The sequence below is a fragment of the Castanea sativa genome, chromosome 3 (assembly GCF_040712315.1).
Source record: "Castanea sativa cultivar Marrone di Chiusa Pesio chromosome 3, ASM4071231v1".
Lineage (NCBI taxonomy): Eukaryota > Viridiplantae > Streptophyta > Magnoliopsida > Fagales > Fagaceae > Castanea > Castanea sativa.
In genome coordinates, this window is record NC_134015.1 from 22,379,277 (window position 1) to 22,393,268 (window position 13,992).

A 13,992-nucleotide genomic window follows, 5' to 3' on the forward strand; every position below is an offset into this window, starting at 1 on the left:
GCCTATGTTGACATGTATGTTTAGGGTTTCTTTTCTCGCAACGCTAGACATATATAAAACTTATTTCAAAGGCCGTTACATAAAAGAATATAAGGAGAACATATGAAAAAGGTGACCGATGCCTTATTCTCTCTAAAAGAAGCTATGCATCTTTGCGCCTTAGAGTTTTATAATCAAGCGCTTCTTGATCTTCATTGTTGATGAAGTGAAGAATTTTGCAGCCAACATTCTTCTTCTTCAAGTTGATGAGTGAATCATGTACTGGGATTCGTGCAAAAAAATTAGTCACGTACTAGGATCCGTGCATCAAAAGGGTGGCGTTCATAGATTGAAGAGTTCAGAGGTTTTGAAGCGGAAGAAGGTTTCTGCTATAAGTTTATCTATGAGGATTGTAGAGTCTAGGGACAAAAGTTTTGTATTAGATCTGAAACTTCTCTTTACTATAGTGAATTACTTTTCAGGAAGGTTTCCTTCTAGGTTTTTTATTGTAAAACTAGTTTGTTTTATTGGTTTTCCAAGGTCATCATATCTTGTCTTATTTACTTTTTCCCTGTGCATGATTTTGACATGATATTGATGTTTGTTTATTTTAACAAGTTTTATTCATAATAAATCTAATTAACAACTTGAGTTTAAAAATTGTTAATTCTATTAATCGGGGTCTAAATTTTCCAACAAGTAGTATCGGAGCGGGCACACTTTGATTAGGTTTTAATCATTGCTGTGTGATCCATTGACCCCTGTTGTCATGGAAACTCTTAATTATTTTGATTTGCATGTTCTTATGTTGAATGATGATGATAATATTCAAGATGCCTATTGCAAGCTTTATAATTTTTGTATGAAATCTCTTGAATGTTCTACAAAATTAAAAGCTAAATTTTAAAAGGTCAAACTTAAAAAAGATGATTTGATTGCAAAATTGGATGAAGCCAATAATTTGAATGAGAATTTTAAAAATCAAATTTCATCTCAAAAGATTTAAAACTGAAGCAACTAGTTGAATTTAAAACTGAAGTTAAAAAATTAGCTAGTGCCAAACTTGTTGTTGAGCCTAATTCAAAAGAAAAAGATTTTTATATTCCTCCACTTAAAAGAAATAATGAAGAGTTGAAAGCTAATACTGCTAGGATAGACAAAGGTAAACAATCAGATGTTAATGCTAAAATTTCTAAACCTATGTCTAAAAATCCTCCTAGGTTGAATAAAAATTTTGAATTTGTCCCCACTTGTCATCATTGTCATATTGTTGGTCATATTAGGCCAAATTGTCCTAAGTTGAGGTCTCTGTCAACCTCTAAGGTTAGACCTCCTTCTAGGAAACCGAGTAGTTCTAAAACTACTCATGTTTGTTTCAAGTTGTTTCCTCATAAGTGAGTGTCAAATAGGTCTCATCTTTTGTCTAAAGGCTCTGTACCTATTCTTGGTGAGTTATTAAAAACTTTGAGCTTTTTGACTCAATTTCAAAAGAATTTTAATTCTTTTATGTCCTTTAGTAAACATACTAGGACACGTGCATTTTCATCTTCATGACTAAAGACTCATGCTGTGTGGGTGAGAAAGGAGCCTAAGACTTAATTGTCTTTTCTATTTGTTCTCTGCTTTAATTCTTTCTATCTAAAGTAGGACTCTCTTTGCTTGATTTCTTATCTGCTTTGGAATCATGCCTTCATGCATATGCATATTTCTTTCATACTTTCATGTTGTTTGTTTGTTTTTGTTTGGTTGTTTAATTTTTATTATTATTTTTTTTTACAAAGAATAATTAGAAAAATACAAAAACAGTGTGTGTTTGTGTACATTGGTACCTATGTACCTTGAATGAACAATGAAACAAAATTTTCTAAACTTTGTATCTCTTGTAGCTTAGATGAGCATCTCTATGCACAACTAAACAAGTGAGCCTTGTGGCTCGTGCTTGTGATGAGTAAGATTAAGTGATCTCTTGTACTTAACACTCGCATCACTCTTTTTGACTAGAAGGACTAAAAAATCCTAAGAGAAAGGCATAAATAACCATATCACCATTGTTGCTCATCAATCATGAAATGACATTTGTATACTTTGGCATAGCAAAGGTGCAATGTCAAAAAAGCTTAACATAATTGGGTGTTTCTTTTCTCTCTCTTATATGCCCATGCATGATATGCTTAATAAAAGAAAAATTAAAGAAAAGAAATAAAATGCTTTAAAACATGATTGCAAGCGGGTATTTTAGGAAATGTGGGAGTTATAAGATGTACCTTAAAGGTAATAGTCCCTATCAAGCAGTTATGATCGCGTGTGAGTTAAAGTGGTTTACTCATATCTCAAATCGTCATAACATAGATATACCTATGTAATCTTGTGATGTTTTTCACATACAACACGCAATATTCTTTGCTACTTTCGATACATGTGCAGGTACGATGTGATTTGGTCATCACAAGGAATACATGTGTTGATGTATACCCACTAAATTGTCTTGACTTGTTTTTGAAATATAAAATTTGTTAGACTTGTTTAGTGTGTGTGAGTGTGTGTGTGTGTGTGTGTGTTTATGGATCTATGTGCTTAACATTTTTCTTGTTGAGAGATGTTTTTGAAAGCTTAAAAGGTTGCTTGGATTCTTGGTTGAGTAACATGTTTGATTGCATTCATGTCTGTGTTTTTCTCTTCTTTGAAAAATTGTTTTAAGCAATCTCGACAGCTTCTCGATACCTCTCGACAGCTAGGCTATCTATCGAGCTCTTCAGCTTCTTGTTATCGCAATCTTGATAGCTTCTCGACGGATTCTCGATTCATTGAGAAACTTTTTGTCTGCTCGATAGATGCTTGATAGTTGGTCGATCCATTAAGGTTGGCTTCTGCTCGATAGCTGCTCGATATCTCTCGATCCATCGAGATCCTCTTGCATGTATTTGTTTTCACATGTTTTGCATCTTTCTTTTATCTTGTAATCCATAGCATCTTGTTTCATTACATTCATCCATTTTTATGGATTTCTTTTGCCCCCTTGATCATCTTTGATCATCTTTATGTTTCTCGGGCGAGGCTTTATAGCTTCTTGTACCCTTTGTCAATCTTGACAAAAAGGGGGAGAAATTGTAGAGAATATGTGGTTTCGTTTCAAGATTCTACATGTTACGGGGAGAAATACATGTCTCTGTAAGGGAGAGTAGTGTTTCATCTTGTTAGGGGGAGTGGTTACCTCTTTGTTGTTGTAGGAGCTTTTTTTAGCTTATTCTTCTTGTACACTGGACTTGTGACCATGTTTTTTTTATACATTGTGCTTATCTTTGATATATATATATATATGATGTATGTTTTCTTCACCTACCTCTACATGTGCTGTTTATTTTCTCTTTTTATACACATGTTTCTTATTTATTGTATGCAATCTTTTATTTCTGTTTCACCCAAAGATGCCTTGATGAGTTTTGGTTAAGTGTTTCAGAAATACAGGTTGTCAAAGTCTTCCTTGCCATGAACTCTCTTCTTACAAAGTTTTTCAAGAGTTTGTGTTAGAATAGATTTTATTGTACTTAATAAGTGAGTATGAATTGAGTGATTTATGACTTCTCTCATATATTCATTTGTTTGTTGTGGTATTTTCATGGATTGCCAAAAGGGGAGATTGTTAGGACATATGTGATTGGATGTTAGGAACATATGTTAACATTTTATGTATTAGTTAATCCTTTGGCAAAACGCACTTTACTTGTAATTAGGTAGATCTAGGATGTGTTTAATGCTTTAAGAAATAAGGTTTCAAATTCAAATGTTAAAACCATGCAAGTCTGTCTAAGAATCAAGTGAAGAAGTGTTATTCATTAAAACTCGACAGTTATCTCAACAGCTAGTATCTATCGAGGTTTAATAAGTCTCGACAGCTACTGACAGATAGCTATCTGTCGAGGTCTCGACAGCTGTAGACAAATAGCTATCTATTGAGAATTACGAAATCGAAATTTTTAAATTTGATTTTAAGCCCATGCTGACATTTATGTGTAGGATTTCTTTTCTCACAACCCTAGACATATATAAATCTTATTTTAAAGGCCATCACATAAGAGAATATAAGGAAAACATATAAAAAAAGGTGACCGATACCTTATTCTCTCTGAAAAAAGCTACTGCATCTTTGCGCCTTAGAATTTTGTAATTAAGTGTTTTTTGATCTTCATTGTTGATAAAGTGAAGAACTTTGTAGCAAAAATGTGGTTTCTTTTCAAAATTTACATGTTAGGGGGAGAAATACATGCCTCTGTAAGGGGGAGTTGTGTTTCATCTTGTTAGGGGGAGTGTTTACCTCCTTGTTGTTGTAGGAGTTTTTTTTAGCTTCTTCTTCTTGTGCACCGGTCTTGTGACCATGCTTACATACATTGTGCTTATATATATATATATATATATATATATGATGTAAGTTTTCTTCACCTACCTCTACATGTGTTGTTTATTTTATCTCTTTATACACATGTTTCTTATTTATTGTATGCAATCTTTTATTTCTATTTCACACAAAGATGCCTTGATGAGTTTTGGTTAAGTGTTTCAGAAATACAAGTTGTCAAAGTCTTCCTTGTCATGAACTCTCTTCTTGTAAAATTTTTCAATAGCTTATGTTAGGATAGATTTTATTGTACTTAACAAGTGAGTATGAGTTGAGTGATTTATGATTTCTCTCATATGTTCATTTGTTTGTTGTGGTATTGTCACAAATTGTCAAAGGGGGAGATTATTAGGATATATGTGATTGAATGTTAGGAACATATGTCAACATTTTATGTATTGGCTAATCCTTTGATAAAACGCACTTTACTTGTAATTGGGTAGATCTAGGATGTATTTAATACTTCAAGAAACAAGGTTTCAAGTTCAAGTGTTAAAACTATACAAGTCTGTTCAAGAATCCAGTGAAAAGTGATGTTCATTAAAACTCTATAGCTATCTCAACAGCTAGTATCCATCGAGGTTTAATGAGTTTCGACAGCTACCAACAGATAGTTATCTATCGAGAATTACGAAATCAGGATTTTCATATCTGATTTTCGGCCTATGTTAACATATATGTGTAGGGTTCATTTTCTTATAACCCGAGACATATATAAGGCTTATTTTAAAGGCCGTCACATAAGAGAATACAAGGAGAACATATGAAAAAGGTGACCGATGCCTTATTCTCTCTGAAAGAAGTTACTGCATCTTTATGCCTTAGGGTTTTGTAACTAAGTGCTTCTTGATTTTCATTGTTGATGAAGTGAAGAACTTTGCAACCAACATTCTTCTTCTTCAAGTTGGTGAGTGAGTCACATACTGGGATTCGTGCAAAGAAGTTAGTCACCTACTGGGATCCGTGCATCAAAACGGTGACGTTTATATATTGAAGAGTTCAGAAGTTCTGAAGCGTAAAAAGGTTTTTGCTGTAAGTTCATCTAGGAGGATTGTAAAGTCTAAGGACAAAGGTTTTGTACTAGATCTGAAACTTCTTTTTACTATAGTGAATTGCTCTTCGGGAAGGTTTCCCCCTAGGTTTTTTACTGTGAAACTAGTTTGTTTCATTGGTTTTCCTAGGTCGTTATATCTTGTCTTATTTACTTTTTCGTTATGCATGATTTTGACATGATATTGATGTTTGTTTATTTTAACAAGTTTTATTCATAATAAACCTAATTAATAACTTGAGTTTAAAACTTGTTAATTCTATCAACCAAAGTTTAAATTTCCCAACAACACTAAGGATTGAGGAGGTGCTTGTAATGTTGTTCGAAATTTCGTATGGGAAATCACTGTATTCTTTCTCTATTTTTAATTTTTTAGAAGTTGCAAGTTTTTAATTTTTTAGAAGTTGCAAGTTTGTACTATCACTGAGGGGTGCTTGTAATGTTCGAAATTTTTTTTGACTATTGACATATTGAAGATGCCATTATTGAAGTCTCGATCCCTAGTAAAACAAAAATTTAAGTATAATCGTCATGCTCATACTAGGCTACAATGGAGATGCACACCAACTCTTCCTATGAAATGGACGACGTAGGGAGCAGTTTCTGAAGGACAATTCACGAAAAAAGAAAACTATGCGGAAGCGACCAAGGAGGTTTTCATGCAAGATACAGATGATGGTGTAGGGAACGTGGACGTTGCTGGGCAATCTGAGACTGAAACCGATGATGATACGGAGTTAAGGAAGGACGTTGAGCAACCCATGGCGGTGGACTGCTTGACCGATGATGTATGGGAACTCACGCTGTCCACAGAATTGAAGTGCAAGATGGCGGGGCCATGGCAAACCAGTGTCATCCTTAAACTTATGGGTAAACAACTAGGGTATCGTGCACTACAAACCAGGTTAGCGGGTATATGGCGCCCACAGGTAACATGAATTTAATTGATATCAGGTATGGTTTCCTTATCATGAAATTTGAGGAGCTAAAGGTCTATCACCATGCTCTCATGGATGGTCCTTGGTTTGTGGGAGACCAATACCTCCATATTCAGGCATGGGAGGCGGATTTTCACCCTAACGTAGCTAAAAAGTGACACATACCGCGGTATGGACCTGTTTAGAACAATTGCCCATCGAATACTACTATTCAGAGTTTTTAAAACACGTAGGCAATAAACTAGGTAAATTGCTTAAGTTAGATGCGGTGACTAGTTCGGCCATGCGAGGAAGGTTTGCTCGAATGTGTGTTCAAATTAACACGACCAACCCCCTGCCTAAACATGTCGCTCTTTCTGGCAAGATATTGTGTATGAGAACATTCCGGTGCTCTGCTATCGCTGTGGGAGAGTAGGGAATAAGGAAGTGAATTGTTTAGAAGCTAGAGAGGGAGCCACGGACACGTTGGCAACTATAGTCGCTCCACGTGGAGATGGTGGGATGGCAGAGCATGATCACTCTCACATCCAATGGAAAACGGTCCATACCCCGTAGACCCCGACCATATGGACCCAATAAGGACACACTTCCACGGCCAATGATGAGTCCACGCCAACCTCATCCACCGAATACCCAATGTGTCCAAGCCTCCTCTTTTTAACTTCCAGGTGTTAACAAAATAAGGGAGATGACTCGGTGACTCCAGCTGGGTTTAACCGCCGTGAAAATTGTGAGTTACAGATGCCACATGCGAAAAGCGTGGCTTGCATGTAGTCACCACACACGGACAGCTGTACCCGACCCCCTCAGCTGTACCCGATCTTCACTTCACCCCAACTCACACAGGAGAACCGAGTCACCCACCCCATCCCTCCATGCACATGCAATCCCCTCCTCCCAACGACCAAGCTCTAGTGATGGAGAACCTCCAACAGATTTGGAGTCACCTATCCTTGGAAAATTCCAACGAGGAAAATGTGAGGCCTCCGAGGAACTGGGGGGTTCCCAATGACTACCTAAACCCCAACTCTTCCTCCATGAAGATGATAGCAAGGAATTGCTAGGGTGCTAGCAATGTAGCTTTTCAGAACCATGCTTACGAACTGCATCGTAAGCATCGTCCTCAAATCCTGATCATCGTTGAGCCCCGTATTGTTGAAGAGCGGGCACACGTTGTTATCGACACCGTTTCGTACACCCATTCTCGGAGAGTCGATCCAACTGGTTTTTCTGGAGCTATATGGATGCTTTGGAATGAGGCCTCAAAGTGGAGATTCTCACTAATAGTGAGTACAGTATACATGCGCTCATTAAGTAGCCTTGTGGGGCAAGAGTGGGAGGTGCAAGCGCGTCATATATATCGTGAAACAAAAAGATGTGCGGATGCACTAGTGAAACAAGGAGCCCACCAACAACATTTTTGGTCTATTTATATTATTTGTCCCAATTTTGTATATCACTGTTTAGTAAGGGATTTGGCCGACCTCGGGAGTAGTAGATTGTGTACCCAGAGATCGGATAATGCTGTTGTTGTATGAACTTTATGTTAAGTAAATAAGACCAACCCTTTCTACCAATTAAAAAAAAAAGTTTCAGCATTTATTTATAAGATAGTCACCAAAACTTTAATTTTTATTTTATTTTACTGAATTCCTTTTGATAAATAGTTCTTGAACTTTAGTGAGTAACTTAAAGCTTATGGGTGTACGACTGTTGTCATGGTTTCTGGACATCACAACTAATATAAAATAAACATTAAGACACTTCCTTTTACGTCCACAAACTGAAATTCACAATAAATTGGTAACATCACAACTGTCTAAATGAAAAAAAAAAATTCTCAGTAGTCAAATAATCTTGAAAAATTACAAAACCAATAATTGTTAGTCTGTTCACTGTTCACACTATGAAAGAATCTAGGCTTAACCAACTATTCTCAAAGGGGCATTTCCACCGAATGGGTCACCACCAACATAGGCTATAGTTAACTGCAAATTGGAATTTGCTCCTATTCAAAGAAGACAACCCTGCCAATATTAGTCTGTTCTCACTATGAAAGACAAATGAAAAAATCTAGTGCTATAACAAAAGACACAACTTGTGCCACAACTCGCCCATGTGGCGAGTTGTGGTTGGTGGAAAGATATTCTTACATGGACTCACCGTCACTTCTCCACCAACCACAAGGACAAGTTGTGGCACAAGTTATGCTTTTTGTTGTGACACTAGAACTGCTCAAGACAAATAGGCCCAACAATGCATTCTCAACGTTGTCACTTCCACCAAATATTTAGTGGCAATAATTGAATAGAATCTGTGCCTATTCAAAATGTGTTACACAACCCAAGTAAAATTTAATTACTTTCAAATCTCCTCCTTGTAATTTTCTTTCAGTAGTCAAACTGATTATTGCAAAATTATTCGTTGTGGGGGTATTTTGAAAGCCCAGTCAAAAGAGACTTAAAAAAAAAAATCAGAGAAGGAAATTTAATACAATAGAAGAGGATGATGGCAATGATGATGATTTAGTTTAAGTACATCAAAAGGAAAGGGTATCCGCATAGGCTCCATGAATAAGTTTGTTACAAAAACAAAGCAAGCAACAATGAATCAAATGTTTGAAAAAGGAGAACGTGACAAATTGATCCAACAAATGGCTAGATTCCTCTACTCTAGCTAGTGCCATTCCTTTTAAATATGTCAAAAAGCCATCATCCATCATCCATCATCTTCATCATTGCCACGCGTTTAGCCTGGTGCGCAAATGTCACCCAGCCGATTATTGTGTTTTGAAAGATTCTAATTGTACCCAATTAAGTATGAAGAAAGTGAAGAAAAAAAAAAAGTTGTATTTGTACACAAATGATATGAATATTCCAGCTGTTTCTATGAATTTTAGTTTCCAAATTCACAGTGAAAATATGAAATCACATGCATAAAAGAGCTTATCCGATTACTGACATAGAAATGAAGGGTCCACAACCAGAAAATGACATTGAATTGTGCACCTACAATTCTTGCCTCCAATAATATTAACGGGGAACGAGTAATAGGGTACTCTGAGTTTGCTTAGTTAAGACGTTATATTTCTCTATTCCAATTTGATGTGACTGGTATAGAATATAGATGATATGACAGTGACCCTTAACTTGGCGAACATTTGGTATCATGTAGATAACTTCAATGGTTCTTTGAAAACCTTTGGTGAAATGCACCCAAGAGCCCTTAAGAAATAAAGAAATGCCAATAGAGAAAGGCTTGGTTCGATTCCTCTCACTATTTAATACCGGTTTGCTACCAAAACCCAATTACTACCAGAAGATTAAATCATTAAAATAAATTGTATGTAAGACTACAAATTTATCCATGTTTTGTTTGTTCATCTCAAAAAAAAAAAAAAAAAAAAATCCACTTAAAGCTATCCTTAATAAAAAACACGATAAAATTTAGCTAGATTACAACCTTACTCAATAAAATAAACATTACTATATATTTTAAAAATATAACCGTTGAATTGCATGTTTTTTACATTTTTAAAACATATATCAAATTTTGTATCAATCAGATGTTATTTACTATATGATCTATAAAATTATATTTTATGCATAATTTTAAATTATAAAAACTTGCAATTTAAACAATATATTGATCACATAACTGTTAATATTTAATTTTCTAAAAATTTTGCAAGTACGAAGGATATAAAAGGAAGATATAATCCAATGGTGAATTTGTCAAAATTCATCTTCAATAAAAAGATATTGAGTAAGGTCGTAGCCTAAAATTACAACCAATTTTGTAACTAAATTTTGTCCCTAAAAAAATATATACACAATATAATTCATTTTCTGGTCATAATCAAAATTGAACTAATGTTCTATAAAGAACAATGTAATAGACTGACATTTTCAAAATGAGGGGGCAAATATAAAACTCATGTATTACTTACATCCAAATAAGTTGTCACTCATTGATAAGCATAGTTGTCAAAATCCCGATTTAAATCCTACAATCCTACGATTTTATGATCCCACTTGCCCAAAACGATCCGGATCTTTTAAGGATCTTAGTGATCATTTAGGATCATACAATTTTGACGATTCCAAAATATCTTGATTTCATATAATTTTCTTTAACTTGACAGAATGCTCAGTTAGACCCAAATGAAAAATAACATCTCAATAGACCAAGTTTTGCTATTCTAATGTAGAGAGATAGAGTATTAGTTGAACCAAACAAAAAATAACATTTCAATAGTGTCACATTTTGAAATTTTTGGCCTCTTTAAATAATACTTACAAATAGATGTAATGATGTATGGTAATTACATAAAATGAATGCAAATTTTTAGTTTTTTTATTAATGTATAATTTATGTGATTATTTGACATACTAATTTGTTTTTTTTTTCTTAGATAATGTAAAAACTTACGATTCACGATTCGATCTTACGATTCACAATCCTACTTAACTCTTACGATCTTACGTAGGATCCCGATTTTGACAACCTTGCTGATAAGAAATACAAAGGTAAAACTACAATTTTCAACCTATTTATTTAGCAGATTTTTCTCTTTTACTCTTTTTACTTTTTTTCTTCAACGATCCTTTCTCTGCTAGAATTTTCAGTTTTTGTTTCTTGCGTTCTTTTGCTTTCTCATCAAAGCCATCATCCATCATCTTCATCATTGCCACGCGTTTAGCCTTGTAAACCTGTATATTAAAGTAGCTGTAGATCATACATAAGTAGGCTGGAATGAGATCTCTACTTGTTTGATTTTTGCCAAACAAATACAACTCTAATACAAGAAAGAAAAACTAATAAGGTCTTAATAGCTTATGTTAACGTACACTCATATGTGGGCTTGGCCCATTTAGATCACTTACTTGTACTGCACACTGTACTACTTGTACTGCACACTGTACTACTTGTACTGCACTCATATTTACTTGTACAGCACTCATATGCCTCCTATATAAAGGCACTCATGTATATTATTTTACTTGAGAAATACAATACTATTCAATTCAGTATTTCTAACATGGTATCAGAGCCACTGCTCTGACCTTTTCTTCGCAGTCTTGTCTTTATTGGTGTAACTCAATTCTTCATATTACTTCTGCTGTCACAACAACTGCCACAGTCTTTCGCCGTTGAACCTTCGAGTCTTCCAGACATCGTCCTCAGGTTCCGGACCTGTAGCAGCCGCTGTTGGGGAGTTCGAACACTGCAAAGACCACTGCCTTTTCGGTACCGCCGTGAATATTGCTCCGAAAAATTTTCTGAAGGTACCACGAAGATCGTCTTGCTCCGATCTGCCTGCTCGTGAAAACCTTACAGTCATCGGAGCTTCCACGCGCCCTCACGCGCCGCCCAAAGGTTCTGCCCTAAAGGTCACGCGCCCACGCGCCTCCACGCGCCGATCTGAGCCGCCACGCGCCGTCACGCGCCAGGTCCGTCCTGCTGACGTCAGCCCTAGACACGTCAGCCTGCCACGTCAGCTTGCCACTTCAGCTTGCCATGTCATCGCTGACGTCACCTTCCAGCGTGCTGCTGACGTCACCTTTGACCGTTGATCGTTGACTTGGACCGTTGACCGTTGACTTTGACCGTTGACTTTTTTGGAGTTGACTTTTTCGGGCCAGGTTCTCCTTACTCAGTTTTTCGCGTAGATTTCATTTTTGCAGTCTGTTTTTGCATATTGTTTCTCTAAATGGATAAAAATGATGTTTTTCTTCCTCGTCCCATCAATACTGTATTGGAGGGGACTAGGAATTACTTATCTTGGTCTCAAGCTATGCGCAGTTTCCTTAAGGGTCGCATGCTCTGGCATTATTGCACTGGTGCAATCACTATTCTTGTGAAGGGGGCAAGTGAAGAAGATGCTGCTTTTCTCAATCGCATGATTGAATGGGATAGTCACAATCACATGATCCTCACATGGATTCGAAATACTTCCATTCCCTCCATCTCCAATTTGCTGGGCAGCTTTGATGATGCGAAATCAGCATAGGATATGTTGGCCAAAAGATACTCTACCACTCACGGATCCATGAAATATCAGTTAGTGGTTGAATTGCATCAACTCAGGCAAGAACCGGGGCAGTCCATCAATGACTACTATGATCAGCTTCGCTTCATTTGGGACCAAATTGACCTTTCTGATCCAACTTGGGCATGCTCAAAAGATGCCCAACAATATGTTGCTATTAGAGATGAATTTCGTCTCTATGAGTTCCTGATGTCACTCCACAAGGACTATGAGCCCATTCGAGGTCAGCTTCTGAATCGTTGTCCTCCTCCCTCTCTTGATACTGCTGTGAATGAGTTAGTCAGAGAAGAAGCTCGCCTTGCAACTCTTCGAGCCCAGGATAAGTTTAATGTTCTGGCCCTTACTCCTTCCATAGAGCAACCTCAGCACTCAGGTGATTCTTCTGGCTCCAGCAATCGTCGCAGACAGACCAATAAAAAGTTCTGCAACTATTGCAAGCGCCCTGGCCACACTATTGAGACTTGTTACCGTCGCAACAAATCTACTGCTGCAGTTGCTAACACTGAGTCTACTCCGCCAATGCCTCCCATTTCAGCTGAGTCCCAGTCTTCTGGATCCACTATCAACCTCTCACCTACTGACCTACAGGAGATCATAGCTCAAGCTGTTCGTATGGCTAGTAATGCATCTCTTTCCACTGCTCTCTCAGTTTTACCCGGTAAGTCTCAAACTTGGCTTTTTGACTCTGCCTGTTGCAATCACATGACACCTCACTCGTCCTTATTCTCCAAACTTAATCCTGCTCCACATCCCCTCAATATTCACATAGCTGATGGTTCCACCATGCATGGGAATAGTCTTGGTTTTGTTTCAACCTCCAACCTCTCTGTTCCTGGGGTCTACCATGTTCCTGACCTATCCTATAATTTGTGTTCTGTGGGACAATTAGCTGAACTAGGTTATCGCCTTATTTTTTACTATTCTGGGTGTATTGTGCAGGATCCGAGGACGGGGCAAGAGCTTGGGACCGGCCCTAGAGTTGGGCGTATGTTTCCAGTGGATAATCTTCATCTTCCACCTGTTGCTCCGGTGTCTGTTGCTGCTGCTGCTGCGGTGTCTTCCCTACCTTCTCTCTCACTTTGGCACTCTCGTCTTGGTCATGCACCCTCTTCTCGGGTACAACAGTTAGCTTCTAAGGGTCTGTTAGGTTCTGTGTCCAAAGACAATTTTGATTGTACTTCATGCCAGTTAGGAAAACAGCCAGCTTTACCTTTTAATAATAGTGATTCTATTTCTAATAGTATCTTTGAGTTAATTCATTCTGATGTTTGGGGACCTTCTCCTGTTGCTAGTATTGGTGGATCTCGATATTTTGTTGTTTTCATCGATGATTATTCTCGTTATAGTTGGATATTTCCTATGAAATCTCGTTCTGAAATTTTGCCAATATACAGTAACTTTGCAAAAATGGTTGAAACCCAATTCTCCAAAAGAATTAAAATATTTCGTTCTGATAATGCTCTTGAATACACTCAATATGCTTTTCAAGCTCTGTTACACTCCTATGGCACTGTACATCATCTAACTTGTCCAGGTACCTCTCAGCAAAATGGTCGAGCTGAACGTAAACTTCGTCATA

The 13,992-nt window shown here is 36.9% G+C and overlaps 1 protein-coding gene across 1 annotated transcript; it reads left to right on the plus strand.

The window, feature by feature from the left end:
• The first annotated feature begins 12,100 nt into the window (after window positions 1-12,100).
• LOC142629987 (uncharacterized) lies at window positions 12,101-13,604 on the plus strand. Its single transcript, XM_075804045.1, has 2 exons — window positions 12,101-13,071; window positions 13,353-13,604. Exons 1-2 carry the CDS (start codon window positions 12,378-12,380, stop codon window positions 13,388-13,390), a joined length of 732 nt encoding a protein of 243 aa, XP_075660160.1. The 5' UTR covers window positions 12,101-12,377; the 3' UTR covers window positions 13,391-13,604.
• The last annotated feature ends 388 nt before the right edge of the window (window positions 13,605-13,992 follow it).